The sequence below is a fragment of the Oryzias melastigma genome, linkage group LG8, assembly GCF_002922805.2.
Source record: "Oryzias melastigma strain HK-1 linkage group LG8, ASM292280v2, whole genome shotgun sequence".
In the NCBI taxonomy this organism is placed as follows: domain Eukaryota; kingdom Metazoa; phylum Chordata; class Actinopteri; order Beloniformes; family Adrianichthyidae; genus Oryzias; species Oryzias melastigma.
Genome location: NC_050519.1, coordinates 15,227,227 through 15,247,336, shown reverse-complemented (window position 1 = coordinate 15,247,336; position 20,110 = coordinate 15,227,227). Strand labels below are relative to the sequence as shown.

Here is a 20,110-nt window from a genome sequence, read left to right as displayed (position 1 = left end):
ATAAAAACCCATTTCACTTTATAATAACACAACACATACTTTTTTATTAATAATCTACATAGTCTTTTTTTATATATTAAAGTCTGGTGGCTGTTAAGGCTTGAGCTTCATAAAAAACATACTTTCATTTAAAAGCAGGTATTTTGTATAAAAGTGGAATGTTTTTGACGTTTTTAAGTGAAACCATTAGCGATTTGCATTAAAATGCAATAGTGTTGACACTTAAATTTCTGTCAGTTGTAGAAAAAAAAACACTCCTTAAGTAGATGTTAGTACTATAAATGGTAAAATCTGCAACAAGTGGACACATAGTGTAAGAAACTAAATTAGTTGAAACACATACAAAGTTCGTGAATCCGTCTTCTGTGGACAGGAGTGATCCAGGTTTTACGGTTTAGGTTCTTCAAAAGCACTTTAAAAAAAAAAAAAAAAAAAAAGATCTTCACAGGGCCAGCACCATAGCTGAAAATTCCAGTGGTTCCTCTGTCAAAGTCAGTGTTTCAGTGGTTTAAAAATAAAACCTCTCTCTGGGTTTTTGTTTTGGTCCATGCTGTAGGATTTAATATCATATTCAACGACTCAAGACGCATCTGCAGACTCGGCTTCTCTGGCTCCCTCTCCCAAGATTTCTTTGACTTGCTCCAGACTCTCCGCTTGCCGTATCAACTCCATTTTGACCTTGAGGAGGAGAAAAGGGTTAATGAAAGAGAAATCCACAACAGACACTGAAATAAACTGAAGCGGACGAGAGTAAACATTGCTTTTGAATTGGTGTTCAACTTTGAGCATATGGATCAAACCATCCCTAACTGCTCGAGACAAAGTGGGCACCACTCTTGAAATAGACTAAAAGTTCTCACAATACACACTGGGTGAGAGAAAATCTTTTGGGATTAATTAGAATTTTAGGATAGCCCATTAGATCCATGTTCATAGATAAAAAGAAATAAGCAGTAAAACCAAGAAAACAAGAGTGCAGTGATATATTAAAGGGCTCAGCTGGGTTCTGGGTCTGCTTTGCTGCATCTTAAATGTCTTAGTGTAATAGAATCCCACAACTATCAAAGTATTCTGGAACCAGAAAGCTCGGTCTCAGCAGCAGGTCATGGTTCCTCCAACGGGAGAATGACCCGAGCAGCTAAAAAACACTTGAAAGCAAATGGTTAGAGAACTCTGATGGGATCTTCTCAGAGTCCTGATCTAAATCCGGAACACCTGTGGAGTGAGCAGAAACATTTGGACTGCAGAAGACTACCTGAGGCACGAGTAGTTTGTCTATGAGGAGAGTGAACAAGAAGAGAAAAATGGAAAGTTCTAGAAACCATGTGACTGCAGGGATTGACTCAAAACATATATTAGATTTGGGTTACATATGCTCATTTTTGTCCTATTCTGTTGGACACCAACACCTAATGCAACATGTTTTCTATTTTTGATTTTCAGTTCACTATTAAATATGAAGCTGTTTATGTTGTTTTAGTGGCAATGAGGGATTTTCATATATTCAAAGACAGGAACAAACAAGTTTGCCCATTATTTCAAATTGTAAAATAAGTAGGGCTGTCAGTTTTAACGGGTTAACACACGATTAATCTAACAAAATTAATGCGTTAGCAGCCATCTTTTGCCGGTTTAGGCTTCTACGGCATGCGTTAATTTACGATAATGCTCATTTCATCAAGCACTATCCCGCTTATAATACGGTCACTTACAAAAGAAATAAATGTTCAATTGATTTCTAGAATTTTATTAGTGTTATTTTTTGGGATTAGATCGCTTTTAACAAAAGGTGGACTATTTGTAATGTAATGCGGCCCGTTGTCACGGTAACACGGAAACACGTCGCTAAGGGCTAGCGACCTGCAGCGGCAAAAGAAAGCGATACATATGCCGATCGTTTAAATAACGCATCAGTTCAGAGAGAAATTTCACCTTTCTACTGATTTTTTTGTCCAGATCATGACGCAAAAGTTTGTTTTGAAGAAGCCTGCACTTACAGAACATTGTGACCAGAACTTCTTTTTTAGGGGAGCATCCAGCAGCCAATCAGAATCGAGTATTCCCCGAACCATTTAAAGTGCAAAAACACAATGTTTGTTTCTTGTGGCTGTATGTCAGCATCTTTGTTTTCTTGGAGTAATACTGCAGATATAAAAGTCATTAGAGTTCTGCTTATCTTACTGTTGATGCGTTTTGGGATCACAAATTCCATAAATTTATAAAATTATAAATTTAAACATTTCAGACAAAAAAATGAAGGGTAACATATTTTCCTCTGGCCTGTTTTTGTATAAAAGCTCCATATTGCCATATAATTTACCTTGTAAAACATTGTGATTAATCACAACCCAAAAGTGTGATTAATCAGATTTTGTTTTTTATTTTTAAGCTAAAGATTTACTAAAAATAAGAAAATCGTATTTAAGTTCTTTGTGTCTTCTCATACTACACCTGCAGTGACTGGGAGAGTTCTACAAAGTCTCTCTGGACAGCTTGGCTGGTGTCAAGCTGGGAGCGCAGGCTGATCACTTGGCTGCGCAGCTCCAGACATTGTTGGTGCAAAGCTGCCTGTCAACCCAGAAAGAGAGAAAAAAAAAACAGGACTTTACCCGCATGAACAAAGAATATGCTGCTTTTCTGAAATACTGCTTTTGTCTGAAGTTTAACAAGCTGTCACATCAAATATACATGCGCTTTTTATCACCTTTACCATAATCTAATCAAAAATTGTAACCATTTTTTTTTTTAAATCATTTTGGCTCAATAAAAAACTAGACTTCAATGATTTTACAGTACAGTTGCTAAAAAGGGACATTCAGTTCTCAGAGCAGGACTTACTTTCTCAGTGCTCAAAGCTTTGTTGGTGTTCTGCACGTGTGTGAGTGCCACCCGCAGGCCTTCCAGTTCAGTGCGGCAGGCCAGCAGCTCAGTCTGCAGCAGGTCCTTCTGAGCCTGGATCTTCTCCATCTCGGTCCTCAGCGTGGACAGCTGCACTGCGCACACAACCCCAAAAATGGTACTTTAAATTAGCCAACACTTTGAAGACATTACTGTGAGTCCTCTTGTTGTGACCCTCAGTTTTCACAGAGCGAGAAACCTCCTTCTGGTCACACAGCACAGAGGTGTGAAGGGTTAAATAAATCAGAACGAAAGGTCACCTCACACCAACCACAGGACCTACTAATTGGCTTAGCAGTCTAATAATAAAAGCATGGGCGGCTCACTTACCCTCTAAAACGTCTGATGACAGCAGTTCAAAGCCGGAGCAGGAAGGAAGGAAGAAGACAAATTAAGAAACAAATTTAGCTTTGGGACGAGCGACACAGGAAACTCGACAGCGAAGGATAATTAACGGACCGTTCTCCTCTGAACGAGTGTCCAGCTGCTCCCTCAGATTGACAATTTCAATGCGAAGGCGCTCCTCACAGTGCGCCCCCTGATGGATGAGAAGTAAAGAGATGAAACTTCATTTGTTCTGATATATTCTTCATCTATTAGTTGCAAATAAAGGTTTTCTTTTCATGAGATTTTCATTTTGCTTCCTCCTGCACGCCATTTAAAAGAGCAGAACTCAAACGAGCTCCCAGCAGGGTTCAGATCCAGTTACAACAACATGTAAAACTTATGGATGTTTCATGCATGAAGCAGCACAGGATTGGGTAAGATTTGCTGTGGCGACCCCTAAAGGGAGCAGGTGAAAGACAAAGGAGGAGATCCAGCACTTTTAGGGGATAAATCCTGTAAATGTGTGGGTAAAACAGTAATCTTACATGCAGAGTTGATGACAGCGACGAGCTGGTGTCTGATATACTCTCCTCCACTTCTTCTCCTTTCAGTCTGGACAGCTCGCTGCACATTTTCCGCTGAGACAGAGACAACTCTGCCTGTGTAAAATAAAAGCTTATATCAACATCTCCAAAACGTGAATAAAATGCACAAATATCAAGATGACCCCAGATTATGGAGGAGAAATGCATTATTGTATGCATCCAACGGAATTCTATGACATCAAATCTTTCATATATCAGAACAGAGCTGTAAAAAAAAAGTTTGGAGCAAGATTCGTGAGATTTGCACCGCATTTCATATCAAACCTCCCCCGACTGTTGGCAGCAGACGTGTGCTAGTAAACAGTAGAAAAAGAAGCCCCACCCTGCTTGTCCAGTGTGAACACATCTGGTGGCGTCATAAAATGCGTTCTGCATACTAACGTTGCAGAGTCCTGAACATCAGATTCAGTTTTGAGCTGGTCAAAGTGACAACAGTAATCTGTTCATTTTCATTTGTTTGGACATCTTGTCACTCACCAGTCGGCTCTGCACCGCATTCTGCGATTGGCTAAAAGACTTCTGCAGATCCTGGAGGAGGCCTTCTGAAGCCTGCACCTGAGATTTCAGCGATGACACCTGCAAGAACATTCAAGGCCTCAGCTCTTCTGCTGAAACGCTATGTGCGGTGTATGCGAACGCAAACTGACCTGTTTATGAGTTTGGTTGGTCTGCGTCTCCAGTTCTCTTTCCAGCTCCTCCTTCTCTGACTGCAGCCGACTCACCTCCCCCCGCAGCTCTGACAACTGCCCGGCAAACAATAAACTTATTAAATACGAAATCCACCGGGGAGCTAAAGGAAGGTTTGACTCGTCTTTTATATAAGAAACTAATAAGACCTCAGTTTGTAATCCCTACTTGTGCGTTGAGTACATCCCAGTCGCTGTGCGTGACGAGGCGATGTCCGGCTGGCGGCAGGTAAATGGCTTCAGGCACCAGGGTTCCTGTTGACACCAGAGAATCCGTGTCGTCCTGAGAGAGGAGTTTTCTGGGCAGCGAGGGTGTGTCCATGGAGAAGGAAGACAACGAAGCCGAGTCACAGTTGGAAAAATACCCTTCTGTTGTGAGGGGACCCCCTTCTCTCTCCACCACGCCCTCCAGCTCTGAAGGCTGACTTTGGTCCTTTTCCCTTGAAGAAGTCGCCTCTTCCACGATGCCGTAAATGCCCGATTTTGGCGAGTCACTAGCAGAAGAATTTAAGTCTGTTGCTCCTCTTGTATTGTTGGTCTTAGAGGGACAGAGACAAACAAGTCCAACATAAACAAAAACTAAATTAAAAACTTGGAGAAACAAGATTGTGTTGTTAACAGACCATTCTCTGTCCTCTCCTCCAGTCTGAAGGCTGGGACTGCAGAACAGCAATCCTGGCTTCATACTGAGCTGCTGTCTCTGAAAACACAAAAACATTACAATAAAAACGAATACTTTTATCTTATTTAAAGTCCCACTCTGATCATCTTTTGATCCATCTTAAAAAGTGTTTCCAGTGGCTTTTTAAACTATGATTATGCCGTTTTTAGACAAAATGAAAAACCTGTCATTTTCTTAAATAGTTTTAGCATTGCAGCCGTAGCTCAGCAGAAATTCACTTCTGAGTTGTGGGTGGAATTGTTGGCATGGAGTAAGCCCGCCCCTCTTCCCATCATCTATTTGCTCACGCTCTTCTCTGCTCACTCACAGCCCTTCACATCCCCAAACTAACATTAGCAGTGCATCAAAATACAGAAACATTAGAAAAATCCAGACGTACATTTTTAAGACAGATTCCATCTTAGACAAGGAAAATAAAAACATACACGGATCTAGTAGTCTGCAAGTGGATTAGCAGGGAACTTGTGGCCAACCCATCATATTTTTTACGTCACAAAATAGCTCATTTCTCAATCACATTTTTGCATCTGCTAGTGATTCACAAGGACTTGAATATAGAAATATTTAGAAATGCCAAGATTGATTGTCTTCATCTATGTCCTTCATCATCAGAAAAGAACATGTTAAAAACACCAAAACACATAACTCATCAGAGCACATCTTTGATCACATTTTATTAAAAAAAAAAAAAAAAAACACTTCAAGCTATTCGCAATGTTTTCAACAACACACTGACCTCTTAAGGCCTCTTGCAGCGACTGGATCTCTTGATCGCATTGTTTCTGCAGCTCTGCCAGTTCCTCCTGTTTGCTCAGCTCGCAGATTGTTGCCACACCCTGCCAATGCTCCACTTGAGCCTGACACTCAGCTAGCTGTGCTTGCAGGCTTTGTAGGCTCACCTCTGCAAAAAAGACATAACAGAGAGACACATGTCAATTTGACCTCTTAATCAAACTCACATGTGTTCTTTAAAGAACATATAAGGAGCTAAACACACATTATGACACCTGATTTTGAAGAATTTTGTTGTTTATTGAGTAAAAAGTAATCTTTTATTAACAATTTGTAAGTTAACTAATAAAAACAGACTTCTATTTCAATGCAGATATGGTGTTACTTGTCTCTTTAAATTTGAACAAAAAAAGAGGCAGTTGAAGTGGGTAGACTTATTTTGTAAACTCTGTGAAACTGAAAGTTATTAAAGGAACTAACTGGAGAACTAAAAATCCGATTGGGGTGGAAGATTCATGAACAGAAACCCAAAGAAGTGAAAGATTTGTATTGAAAAGCATTGTAAAAAAAAAGGGGATCTAAATTCTTTACAAGTCGAAAACAGTTTATTGTTGGTTTTAAAACTGATGACATAAAGCTGCAGTCATTAAAAGTGTGAGAGAAAAAGCTGAAAATGGACTGGCACGCTTCACAAATTGAGCAACATAATAGAGACAGAAACTATTGTGGACATGAAAACATTGGCCATGGGTAGAGGATCAGGCACAAGTTCCAAAACAGACAATAACCCAAAGCAAATGCTGAAAATAAGTTGTAGGGTAGCTTTAAGAAAAGTCAACTGTGGAGCAGCAGTCGCACATTTATCATTCTTACAATAAAAAGGTGTAAATAACACCAGAAAGTGTAGTGCAGGCACCTGTCTTAGCTTTACTGCAACATAGGAGAATGCAATGAAATTTTCCATATGTATAGAGCAGAGTCTAAGCAAAAAAATTATCTTTTTTTTTTTTAATTAAATAGAGGTAACTTAACTGATTTAAATCTGTAAAGATTTCTCTGACTGAATAAATCACAATAGAAATATTCAATGTTTCTCTATTTAAAGTTCATTATTTGATCTACTTAAAAGCTTTTTTTTATAGCCAAAATAAAAAAAACCTGTGTCGCTGTTGGTGCAGAGTAAGCCTACCCCTGCTTCCCATCATCCATCTTTTTTTTTCTTCCCCTATCTCTCCCGCTAGCTTAAAGTCACTCACAATCCCAACTTAACATTACCAGTGAAACACAAATGACAAACAATCTTGCAGCTATTTTGCCATAGAGTTTTAATCCAGATGCCAGCACAGATAAGGAAAAGGAAGACGTATATGGATCTATTTGTCTACAAGTGGATGCATCACAATAGAACAGAGCAAGGAGCTTGTTGTTGTAGGTCCTACGCCATACCTACAAACTTTTTCCAACCCTAATCCAACTGCATTGTTTTATCTGATCCTGATTCACAACAATTTGAATAAAGAACTACTCAAATGTATTTCAATATATAAGAAATATGCAACAAGAAAATGTTAAAAACACAGTTCTCATCGGGGTGGGTCTTTAACATAATTTCTGATGTAAGATGAGTAGCCAAGCAAGACATTTTTATATATTTGTATAGTTTAGAGAACATTGAACATCATAAACCTCCTATATGGAAAACTGAAATCAAAACAGGAGTTTTTTCTCTACGTTTGTATCAACTATTAACAACTAAAACTGTCATCTTTGAATTACCTATGTGACAGGCTAAAAAGTGATCAAGTCAAAGAGAAAAGCAAATAGAACTAATGTTTTTTTTTTTTCTTAAGTGAAGCGGGTGTACCTTCCTCTGCCACCTGTAAGCTTCCGTCACACCCCTTTGCCACATCTTTCCAAATCATCAAATATTTGTTTCTCCATCATGCTATCACCACCATCATACAGGTGTTTGGGATCTTGTCTAAAGCCAGCAACATTAAACATATAAAAACTCAACACAATATTCCACTGGAATTAGCTTAAAACTTGACATAAATAAATTACCCATTATGACCAATTAAAACTATTGCTTTGTTATAGCTTCACTGCATATGTTCATTTATTTTAAAAAATACAAGAAAAACAATGTGTTTGTCAATAATACTTATGTTGGCGAATATTCTAAAACTATTTAAGCTATCAGGCTAATGATACAAAACAGCTAAAACCTCTATGTCCATATTGAAGTAGTAGTTCTGACCATATGCAACAGGTTACGTCCACTATTTAAACAGTTTACAAAGCGTTGCTTTCACTTGTTAGACAGGCAACACTAAAAGCATAGCAATGATTTTGTTGTTAGATAATATCAGACAAAAGTTTAAAAGTAGTATTTACACTTTTAAGCTAACATTCGCCAGTTAGCATTAGCTAGCAGCTAGCAAATCGACTTCCACCTCTTTGGTCAGACGAGCTAACAGGCCGGTTTACCTGCTCTATTTAACATAAGCAACAAGTTTGAATGTAACTTCATTTAAACATATTTAGCAAACACGAAGCGCATCTTAGTATATTTGTTTGAAGAGTTAAAAAAAAAAAAAAAAAAAAAAACTTGCAGTGTTCCTACCTGTGTCTTCAGTTTTAGAGCTCATATTCTCGTTAGGCTGATTCTCAAAATGTAGTGAGGAGTTTTAACACGCTCCTTTAGTCATTTTCTACGCGCACAAGAGGTTTGGTGTGGACGTTGTCAGCATAGTGTCAACTTCAGGAAACAACTTTCCCCGGTCTGAGCGTGCGGAAAACACGTCAACGTCCTTCCTGTCCACGAATACCAGAGGCCAGCGAAGCAGCACGTTCATCCAGACGATCAGTGTGCAATCGTAACACACTGCATGCACAGCACTAACTCACAAATGTTTATTTTTTATATATATTTAGTTTGAAACTAATTGCCATCTGGCACGACTTAAATGAACATATTTCTATTTTGCATAGTTGATCACATATGTTTGTAGTCCTAATCTCTCCTGTTAAACTACAAATTAATGTAATCTGCTGCTGATTATACTGTTTTAAAAATACATTTAATGTACAATCTGTGTTTAAAATATGTTTTAGATGGTGTTCCTTGTTAATTTAAATGCGTTCTTGTGTCTAAAGTTGTAAATCATTTGTATCTGAAGGGAAAATAAATCTCTCTTTCATCAAGCACTTTGCAACAAAATCAAAAAATTTTGGCCAAGTAACGTTTTCCTCAAGTCAAAGATTTATAGAAAAGCAAAGTACTCATCTGTTTCTTCTTTGTTAACTTATATTTGAGCAAACTAGTAAATAACTTCCCAGAATCAGTGCTTAACACAGGTCAAAAACTACATAAAACAGGTTAAACTAAGAAATAAAACCACTTCAATCAATCAATCAATCAATCAATCACACGGGGAGAAATTCACTAACACAACTTAAATCATAAGAAGGAAAATTAAAAATGTCCACAACAGAAAAACCCATTTAGCTGAAAGCCCGCCTAAATGTCAATTAAAATAATTTTTCAACATGTTCTTGTAGCATTTTCAAATCAAGCTTAAAACTGCATTTCTATGCATTTCTTTATTCAAATCATTGTGAATCACAGAGATGAAATAATGCTGTTGAAAAAGCTTGAGGGTGTGACATCGGACCGAAAACGGCTCTTTGCTCCGCTCTGATACATCCACTTGCAGACACATAGATCCATGTACGTCTGTTTTCTTCGTTTGGATCTAAACCGTACTGCTGTATAGCTCCAATATTGCTCACCATTTTTGCTGCCCCAGTAATGTTAGATTGGGTTTGTAAGCTAGCTAGGAGTGAGGGTCAACAGATGGATGATGGGAAGTGGGGGTGGGCTTACTTCACCCCAACAATTCCGCTCACAACTTGAGGCAAATTTCTAATGAACACCTGCTCTACAGAAACTACTAAAAAAAAGGCAACACTTTTTACATTTTTTTGTCTGAAAACAGAATAATAAAAAAAAAAATCACAAGGATTGACTTTACAATAGATCAAAAGATGATCGGGGTGGGAAGCTTCACCGAGTCTTTAGAATGTCAGGATTCTGGGAATGCTGGATTTAGTAGAAAAATGAAAGTGACAAACCTAACTTTGACAAACTTAAATCTTGAGGCAAGTGAACTCTAAAAAGTTAAACAATCCCCTTTTTCTTTTTCCAAATGCATTTTTATTTAATTTGACAGTTTAAGAAAACAATCATAAGATAAAGACAGTATCCAATTGATTACATCCGAATTGTTGAAGGTGATGGTTTAGTTGCTGATTTAAAATCATCAGAATTGCGTACATAATTTAATATTCTAGAGATGAATTAGGAAAAAAAAAAACATCTGTGCGTAAAAAATGCTGGTGCAGGTCCATGTAACAGTAACGCTCACAAAGTGACTCAGAAAACAGTGCTTGATGTTGTTACAAATAGGGTCAAGGTTCACATATCTTAAGAGTGGTTTATGCACATTCCTTTGGCAGGAGAGGAAATGGACAAGCACAAAGGAATGCTCAAAGCACCACATTTGTGGGTTTATCTGAAATTTACAGTTTGTGTAAAAAATAAAAATATATTTATGCCGTCTAATTGCTGCTCTGGCAGCTGGAGCTCGACTTGGCAAGTTTGTCCCTGGTCCCATGATTGTAAGGATATTTTTGTTACTTTATATGTCCATGTCATGATCGCTGACGCTCTGGCGTAGATATTCTTCATAGAGCTTTTTCTGTAAGAAGAGGAACGATACAATAAAAAACTAAAATGATTAAGTACCTAGACCCTTTTCAGAGTCTCACATTACCTTTTTGGCCTTGACGACCTCCTGAATGTACTCCAGCTTCTCCTGCAGCTGTCGTTTCTGCTTGCCTGACAGTGTTGATCGAGTTCTGCCAAAAAAATAAGTGAAATTCAACGAAAAAAAAAGCAATACATGTTTATGTTAGTTATGTGTTCTGATTCTTAAAAGGTTTTCTTAAATCAGTTAAACATTAAAGATAACTGTAATGGGACAGAGCTTCTCAGTTTCTCGTTTCATTTTTGAGACCTTAAATTGTGCATTTTGGGGGTGTGGCCTTTTGACAGACATGCGACCATCCAAACTGCTGCTCGACAATGTCCTTCCTTGGCATGCTATGATGACTGTTGAGCTACTTTGCCCACCCTCTTATCCATTTTTGTAAGAGCCAGAGTTCAATAACGTAATATTTAAGCCGAGTTTGCAATTGATCACAAAAAATGATGACCACTGTGATAAATTTACTTTTTTCCTGAGAATTGCAACCAAAATGTATTAAATAATCTGTCCAGAAAATATTTTCTCTTCAAAAAAGTGCAACTTTTCAGAGAAACAGACAAAGGGACACACTACCTGAAGAAAAAGCGTGAAATGATGAGCAGAAGGAATGACAGGAGGATGAGTCCACCACAGACGTACAGCTGCTGCTCCCCAGACATGGAGTCAGTCACTCTCAGCACTGGAGTCTGTGGGATACATGGGTAGCTTTGGTGAGTTTTTGGTGTAAAAGCCCAATAAAGAAGTAAAATAATAGACATTTACCACATAGAGTGAGAGGCTCTCTGTTCCCTCTCGGCCCAAAGCCACCTCCAGCACCTCCTTAGACATGGTGCCCAATACCAGGAAGGCCATTAAAGCAAGAGGAATGCTGAAGCCCAGCAGAGTCAGGAAGCAACTCTTGCAGCGAGCACGACGGTTCTCTGAGGTAGTCAGCCTGCACCACAGAGGGGCCAGGGTTACATTTGTTGTCATAAAGTTATTTATTTTATTGATTAAATAAGGCTAATTTTACTGAAAAAGGAGAATTAATATCTTTTCAAAGTAAGATAAAGTGATCAAATTTGAATTAATGAGAAAGGAAAGTGTTCCAGATGAGGCAAATCAAAAAAAAAAAAAAAAGAACCAGTTTTTCACCTGTCGGTATGAATAGCATCTGTGATGGCTTCACTGATGAGTTCACAGTCCCTCTCCAGAGAGTTGAGAGTGTTCTGAACCGTTTGGTTGATGGTTTTCTCGATGGTTCGACAAACTTCTTCAATCTGGTTGACACAGCGGCTCGGCTGCAGACATAAAACACACGCGTAAAGGAGACGGATCAGAGAGATGCAAGAGATCTCTTAGACAAAAGGGAAAATGAACCTTCACCTTGTTTGGATTAGGAATGTAGATGGTGGGCATGTCGAAACCACATTTGTTTAGGCCGGGCCGCTTGCAGAGTTCCTGGACGATCTGCATCATTACTCTCTGGGACAACCAGTAATACAAATGAGTTACAGGAAGAGTACTTTACTTTAAAACCTCAAAAGATGGCCTCTTAGTTCACTCATTTTAATACTTTTACTAATCAATCAATCAATTTTAAGGTAGTTCGCGGTTGAAAAAAAAAAAAAAGCCATGCAAAATTCCACCTTTGAGACTGCAAAAGGTGAACTGTGATTTAGCGAGACACCACTGTACTAGAGCAACCAACATAACATACCGGTCCCCTAATTTTTTTAAGACTCAAAGCAGGAATTTGATTTAATTGTCGAGTAACAAAATTTTGTTTTTAAAGAGCCACATTCAAATACTTGCTATCCCAACTATGATGCAATGATTAGCATGTCAGTTTCTGCAGATATATTTTCTCATTTCACAGAGTTTAACCTAATCTACGGATTCATAAATAAAGCTTTGTGTCCAAATCTTATTTTCATTAACTAGCATTCAGAAAATTAAGGACGAGCCATTTAAAAATAGAAGCATACCTTTTTCCTTTTAGACACAAAACTGTACATAATCTTATTGAAAAGTTCCTCAAACCCTGATTCACACGTAGAGTTTTATAAAAGCATAAAATAAAAAGGAATGCTTGTGCTTACCTGTCTGTCTGATTCTCCCCCAGCCTCATCAGCCTTGCTCAGGTAAAAATGAAGCCGGTCGCCGTGCTTCTCATTCAGGCTCTCCACGATGTTGAGGGTGCGCTTGCACAAAGCCTGACCCATAGGATCAAAGAAGACCAAGAGCAGATCGCAAAGATCACCTGGAAATGACAGTGAAGGCTCATTATTTCAGACAGACAGAAAAATCTCCTCAAAAGGGTCCTTATATTTAACTGCAAAGTAACTATGGTCCATTTTGACATCAGTACCAGCTTAATTTTCCACTGCAACAACAAAAAATAATTGCAACACAAAATTAGAGAATATTTTTCCTTAAAAGTAGAAAAAGTAAAACATTTAGAGAACACAAAAATCCAAAAACAGTTTATAAATAATAGCAAAGACATTTTTTGTCATAAAAACTAACAGGCATTCTGCTCAACTCACCTAGCCACAGGATGACCTCATCCACATCAAACGGATACTTCATGTCTCCGTCCACCAGCCCCGGTGAATCCACGAATGTCACCAAGCTGAACTTCTTCTGCCGTGACGTGCAGATTTCTGTGCTCAAATACTCGGAAACACCTGAAGGATTCATTTAAAGAAGTTTAGTCAATGGCAAAGGAAAGGCGGCGTTTGAAAAGGTGAAAAAAAAATTACATTTTTGTTTGTTTTTTATTTAAATTTTGCACATTTAAACACTGGTTTTGTTGAAGTTCTGTAACTCTTTCAAATAAGAGGCATACTCCAAAATAAAATAAAAAATAAATAAAAAAAATCATAAGGCAGCCAATCATTACAAAATGTTGGGTAACATCCGAAGGAAATGCTGGCAACAAGGTTTGGATTTATGTTTATCCGTGCAATGCAACTCTCAAACTGGACTCCAAGAGTCATGGTGAATCTGACCAATTCAAAATGAGTCCAAAACTTAAGAAAAACTCACCTTTAAACTCCTGTAGAGGCTTGAAATGTGGATACAGATGAAGAGTGGCATTTCCCTAAAAGAGTAAAAACATATGTAGGTAAATTCACACTTAATTCACATCTAGAAAGAAAATGAAGCTTAAAATTGCTTTCTGAGTATATGTGTATTCAAATTGTGGTGAATGAGAAGCATACGAAAAACTATAGTTTGAAAAAATTTGTAGCTGTTAAAACTACAATCAGCAGGCCACAAGCTACTTGCTCCACTGCATTCAGATGGATCCACATGTAGAAAAATAGATTCATGTTTGTCATTGTTTTCCATGTCTGAGCTGGCATCTGGCTCAAACTGTATGGCAAAACACCTGGATAGCTCCAACATGGCTTGCCATTTTTGTTGCAGTTAATGTTAGGTTGGTGTTATGAAGGGCTGTAAGCTAGTGGCAGAGTGTAAATGAAGGGATGGAAGGAAGTAGGGGTGGCTTACTCCACGTTAACAGTCCCAACCACAACTTAGAGGTGAATTCCTAATTAACTACTGCAGCTCTGCAGGAACTATGTCCAAACAAAAAAACAACCGTTTTTTTTTTTTTTTTAAACGGTGACAAAAAACTGCATAATCATAATTAAAAGAGCAATAGGAACACTTTCAAAAATCGATCAAAGGATGATTGGAGTGTGTCTTTAAGTAAACTTGTAAAAGGAATGAAAAGACTCACTGTGAGGGATTCTCTCTTGCGTCCATTTGTGACAAAGCTGAAGCCTTGTGTCTCTATAGCCACTCCAGTGCGCTGGATATGTTCCTCCACGTACCTGAGTAAATGTATAAAGAAGAAGGATCAGAAAGTCAATTTAAACAAAAGATAATATTTATTTTGGAAATATATATATTTGAGACAGAGGAAAAAGTATAACAATTACCAGTTGATAAAAGAGCTCTTTCCAGCAGAGTGATTACCCATTAGCATCACTGTAATTTTTTTCCTGGGTGGGAGTAACTTGACACCAACAGATTCTGCCACAGTTATCAGCCCTGTACCATCACAGAATACAATATTGGAATGTTTTAAGTAACACATACGCATTTAAAATTAAAACGCAGCTTAGATGCAGTCATATTTTAGTTGTTTTTATAAAGCTAGCTTTAGCTATGAAGCACCAGACTCTTATGAGCTGTAAGATCTGGCAGATAACTACAGTCTCAGCAGTGCTTGGCTAACCTAACTAGCATAACCGCTGGGAAGTGCAACCACATCATTATTGGCTAAGTTAGCTAACACTTAGCCCCCGAGTCGAGTGTTATTCATAAGTGTTTAAACCTTTTTACGTTATATGTAATGAATGTTATTTGTTTAAGCATATTCGTAAACAATACGGTATGATGGAGAATGTGTTCACTCACCGCTTTCTGAATCCGTGTAAAGTTGATGAATGTCCCGTAAAATGCGCTCATCACTAGAAACACCGCCAGCTATCGACTCTGCATTAGCACCGCTTCTACTCTTGATTTTCCCCGACATGGTTACTCTGTAGTGAGCTTGAAAGACAAACTTCTTCTAGAGGTAGCTTTGCACACAGCCGGTTTTTCAGTTTGAATCAACCCGGTCCACTAAAACCGTTTTTCAGCCACGTCGTCAATTTTGGGCGTCTTTTTTCTCGCACAGCTTCATGGGAAACTGAGTTCTTGACGAGTTTCTCAAATAATCCATATTGTATGGATACAATTATTATTGTTTTTTGTATGTCTCGTTTGAAAAGTAGAAGGAGCAAATGTTCGAAGACAAAAGCTTTTACTTTATAACTTGTACTTTATTTGGAGTTAATTAAAGAAACAACAATGTTCAAGGAGGATACAGTGAATAAGTTTGCAATGCTGCTAATACTGTAATGTCATGAACATGCTAATTGACAAATGCTTAATAGAAAACAAAAATAGACATTTAAAGCAACAACTTAGATCTAATTGACAAATAAAAAATGGCACGATTGTGGAAAATTGCATTGGCAATACCCTGCACCTTAAAAAAAAGAAATAAATGTAATTTCGCTGTACTTTAATGGTATTTTGGGATGTGTTTTATAATGTACCCTGAACGCACCACAGTTGGACAATATTACTTGTGCTGCGGAGATCAAACTTGCAACAGCTGAACGTCAATATTATCAGCAGGACTGATGATGGACTGGAATCATGATGCCTCCTAGAAGAGGACTTAATCTAATTCAGACTTTCTTATAAAAGGTTGAGGTTTCATAAATCAGATTGGACTCAGATTCCTTTATCTCTCTGACAGATGCTTACTGATTTTCTTCTCTAGATAGGTTAGTCACATCAGAATGTTTCCATCCACCTATATAAATTGTAATGTATTTACTATTGTAAAAAGCACCTTAAAGACACCTTAAAGACACTTGGTTTTTATGAACATCAGTGCTTCAGTAAGAATAGTGATGTATGCTGACATGAACATTAGTTATACTTGAAAGCATCCTTATCCATTATATTTATCTGCAAGTTTGTTGGCTTTAGAAGCAGGCTTTGTCATTTTTACATTATTCAAGACAAGATGGCATTTTATTATTATACTCCCCTTTATATATTTGAGTGTGAATAATTTATCTAACATGACAGGATTATAAATTAGTTTTTGCACTAAAAAAACAACAGTCAGATAAATATTTTGATCACATGAAGTCTTGTCTGTTGCTCTTCATTTTGACATCCCAACAGTCCATTGTCTTCCATTACCAGTGGGCTTTTCTCTCCTTAGCAACCATCTCTAAGAAATGGGAGTGGTTTGCATAAAGGTCTAAAGACGAGTCAAGGTCAACCCATTTCACCTGTCCTGCATCATCTCCAGCCTGCAGAGGCAGCTCACTCACACTATCGCCTGCAACAGAAACAGAGACTTCAGGAGTCTAAGAACAATAGTGCAGAGATATATGACGGAAATGTGTACTTAGAGTAAAGGCTGTAGAGAAAATGCAAATATGTAAAAAAAAAAAAAATAAAAATACCCAATTCATCATGAAAGTTTACAGCAACTGTCTCCATCCACGCGTTGTCCGTGTTTCTAGGATCGTCAACGTAACCTTTATAGACCTGAAAGAGAAAGAAGAAAATTATTAGATTGAATGGAAAGCAGAAACCCATTCCAGCTATTGTTTGCAACAACATAATAAATATTATTTGAATCACGTGCAAAAGTATTCTTGGAAAAATTGTACTTTCTTTTGTTTACAAAGAATTTCACACAGTAATGTCACACCGAGCATTTTTTTTTAACTATTTTTAAAGCGCTCCCAGTGGTCCTTTGATTATAATTATGCTGTTTTTACACAAAACCGAGAAAAATAGTTGCTTTCTAGGACATAGTTTCTGTAGAACGGTACTGGTTAATTAAAAATTCACCTCTAAATTCACCTCATCTGCAAGTGAATGCATCAGAATGGAGCGGAGCAGGGAGCTTGTGGGCTGCAGATTGTAGGTTCCACATCCCACCTACAACCATTTTTGACAGCATTTTTGCATCTGCTCCTGATTCACAATGATTTGAATAAAAAAAGTGCCCATAAATGGAATATTGAGTTTAATTTTCTTTGTTTATTTTTCTCCATCATGAGAAAAATGCCACAAGAACACAATTTTCATCAGTGTTTTTTTGGACGTTTGTGCGATCAAGTGTTACCTGGCTTCTTATTTGCTTCCTGTTGGTCACACTCAATGTTCAGAAAATCAAACAATCCTAAATATCAATCAAAAATAACCCAAATTGCATTTTTGTAATGGTTTAAATTATAAGAGGACTCCCTGTGGTATATTTTGGGTAATTGTGAGGATCTTCTTTAGGGATTATTGGATAGAAAGCTAAATTAATAGTACCAGTTACTGTGGAATAACTTCAAACTCCCAGAGTAGCTAAACTGAACCAAACCATCATACTACCACTTCCATATTTGACTGATACCTATGAAGCTCCCTTTCTGTACTGCTGCTTACTTTTACATCAGATATAACAGAACACAAAATTTCCAAAAAGCTAAACTTTTCATTCAAGTTTAGCAAATATGTAAATAAATAAATCAGGACTGGGGTTTCAAAATACTTTTTTCCCCCTGATTTTGAACCACATAAAATATAACTGAGAATAATTAAGTGTGTGTATAGATGACTGACCTGAGACCCGTTAGAGCTGAAGAGTTTGGTGATGCGCTCGTAGATTTTCTCCCTGTCTGACGGTGGGACTGTGAGTGAGTTCAGCGCTTCCTCTGAGAACTCTCGCTGCAAAGTCAGAGAAACTTGCTCCCCTGGATCTACCATCCCCTGAAAAAAGCAGCAAGAAATAACTCAATCACATGCCTAGACTCTCCCATAAACTACCAAATTAAATGAAAAAGTGTTTATTAAAAAAGCACAGGAACACTAAATATAAGCAATACAATACTTCTATATATACAAATGTGGAAGCAACTAACCCCAGGAATTGCCCATTCCCCACAGTCCTTCCTCATGATGGACACAAACTGAAGAATAGGTTGCTTGGAGACTGAATGACGTATCTTTGCCCCACTTCCATCTACTTTCCATCTGTCAGACAGAGAACTGTGTCATACTTATACTCCCAACCACACAAACCATGACCCATTAGTCAGGACAAGAGAAAAAGGGAAGTGTAAGATTTTATAACAAAAGGAAAAGAGAAAAAAAAACATTTTAGAAGGGCAAAACGTTACCTAGTGACGATCGGATCAGCAGCGTGATTAGGTCCCCATCGCCCCAGCAAACCCCTACCAGACAATCCTGTGCGCCCTCGAGGATTTCTGCAGAAAAAAATAACTTTAAATGCCAAAATAATCCCCAGAAGTTCTGGTATAAATAATTTACTGATAAAACATGCATCAAGATATTGCAAAGACAACCCATGTGTTGATTAAAAATTTACCAAATTGATCAATAGTTTCCATTAGAGAAAGTGCTGCTATAAAACTTACAATGGGACTTCATTTTCCACTCTGTAGATACCATCAAAGCTCGTCCTATCCACAGCACCGTCTAATGCATTGAATTTTGGAGAAAAGGAGCTGCAAAGCAAGGAAACACCCAGAGGTTTCAGTGTAAACAAGTAAATCCCCATTTCAAAATGTACACACCGCGGCTCACCCAATGTCAGGGTCTGCCCACTCGGGGTTCTTTAAAACTGTAGGGGCGGTGTAGCTGATGGGTTTGTACTCTGCCCACTTCACACTCCAGTCCACCTTATCATCAGGTACAGGGAAGCGTGCGACTGTGGATCCTGGATACTGTGTGGATCGGGCCCGTACATGCAGTGCAGCTGAGGACGCCATGGTCTTGTAAAGGCTACAGCTGGTACTGATGTGCCTGAAGTTATCAGTTCTGATTGAAGGGCAGAAGACGGAAGGGCTGGGGAAAGGGTGACATAAAATCAATTTAAAACACTTTCATTCTTTCTACACTCATTTTTAATCATGTTTTTACAGTCCATCAGCAATGAAACCTATATTTCATTCGTGACATATTAATAACTGAACTACTATCGTTATATCGTAGTCACTTTACCGAATTTATACGGAAGTTTTACTTCGTAACTGATAAAACGGAATCGTCCCACAACAAACAACTTAACATGTAGTTTTATCAAGTCTGTGTTCATACTTTACTCCGATGGCGTATAATGTACACGGGAGTCCGAAGAGAGTGGCCAAACGAATAGAGAAGGCGCTGGTCCGTCGCAGAAGGAAAACCATTCCTCTGTGGATCGATCGAAATGAATTACAACCAAAGACTGTATATGATGATTACAACAAACAGGGGGCAGGAACCCGGAAGTTCGGCGTCTTACGTGATGACGTAAACATTTGTCACAGCCACTCGTTTATTTTAAAATCGCTATTTACATTTGATGAAAGAATGAAAAGAAAGATTATGGCGGATATTAGGTAAAAAAGAATATGTAAATATATTTTCCATGCGACATATTGCCGTTTTCACAGTTGTAGTTCGTCGCTGTCACCTATAGGGGGCGCCAGAGTTCACCATCCGCCTCCTTATTCTCCAGCAGTCTCCTGCTGCTCCTTGGTCTTTGCTAGTTTTGGGTTTTTGGGAGGTTGTAGTTTTTATTTATGTGGCTTTAGATGTGTCAATGAAGGAAGAGAAAGACAAACAAACAATAAAATCTATTCTGTACCGTCATCCTCATCCTCACCATGTCCTCCTTGACCACAGCCAAGCACAATTTTACCGTCATAATCACAGTCGCTCCTCTCACTGCGTCCAAATGACCTTAGTCTGTGAACATGAGGTATTCCAATGATGTAT

The 20,110-nt window shown here is 38.1% G+C and overlaps 3 protein-coding genes across 3 annotated transcripts; all 3 read right to left on the bottom strand.

Moving 5' to 3' along the window:
- Nucleotides 1-11: 11 nt before the first annotated feature.
- rabep2 (rabaptin, RAB GTPase binding effector protein 2) lies at nucleotides 12-8,826 on the bottom strand. The gene is made up of 12 exons (XM_024272507.2): nucleotides 8,557-8,826; nucleotides 5,935-6,099; nucleotides 5,140-5,216; nucleotides 4,686-5,054; nucleotides 4,478-4,573; nucleotides 4,308-4,406; nucleotides 3,771-3,884; nucleotides 3,358-3,436; nucleotides 3,229-3,240; nucleotides 2,839-2,993; nucleotides 2,452-2,568; nucleotides 12-678 (listed from the first exon to the last, which is right to left on the bottom strand). The coding sequence occupies exons 1-12, from the start codon at nucleotides 8,579-8,581 to the stop codon at nucleotides 580-582; spliced, it is 1,407 nt and encodes a 468-aa protein (XP_024128275.1). The 5' UTR covers nucleotides 8,582-8,826; the 3' UTR covers nucleotides 12-579.
- A 1,346-nt stretch (nucleotides 8,827-10,172) lies between these two features.
- si:ch211-11k18.4 lies at nucleotides 10,173-15,439 on the bottom strand. Its single transcript, XM_024273019.2, has 12 exons — nucleotides 15,176-15,439; nucleotides 14,695-14,806; nucleotides 14,493-14,586; nucleotides 13,793-13,847; nucleotides 13,291-13,431; nucleotides 12,844-13,004; nucleotides 12,128-12,226; nucleotides 11,897-12,042; nucleotides 11,525-11,696; nucleotides 11,336-11,448; nucleotides 10,769-10,853; nucleotides 10,173-10,693 (listed from the first exon to the last, which is right to left on the bottom strand). The coding sequence occupies exons 1-12, from the start codon at nucleotides 15,291-15,293 to the stop codon at nucleotides 10,634-10,636; spliced, it is 1,356 nt and encodes a 451-aa protein (XP_024128787.1). The 5' UTR covers nucleotides 15,294-15,439; the 3' UTR covers nucleotides 10,173-10,633.
- A 122-nt stretch (nucleotides 15,440-15,561) lies between these two features.
- Nucleotides 15,562-19,628, bottom strand: nudt9 (nudix (nucleoside diphosphate linked moiety X)-type motif 9). The gene is made up of 8 exons (XM_024273078.2): nucleotides 19,448-19,628; nucleotides 18,935-19,195; nucleotides 18,766-18,855; nucleotides 18,508-18,594; nucleotides 18,250-18,361; nucleotides 17,951-18,097; nucleotides 16,792-16,876; nucleotides 15,562-16,664 (listed from the first exon to the last, which is right to left on the bottom strand). Exons 1-8 carry the CDS (start codon nucleotides 19,537-19,539, stop codon nucleotides 16,519-16,521), a joined length of 1,020 nt encoding a protein of 339 aa, XP_024128846.1. The 5' UTR covers nucleotides 19,540-19,628; the 3' UTR covers nucleotides 15,562-16,518.
- Nucleotides 19,629-20,110: the final 482 nt, after the last annotated feature.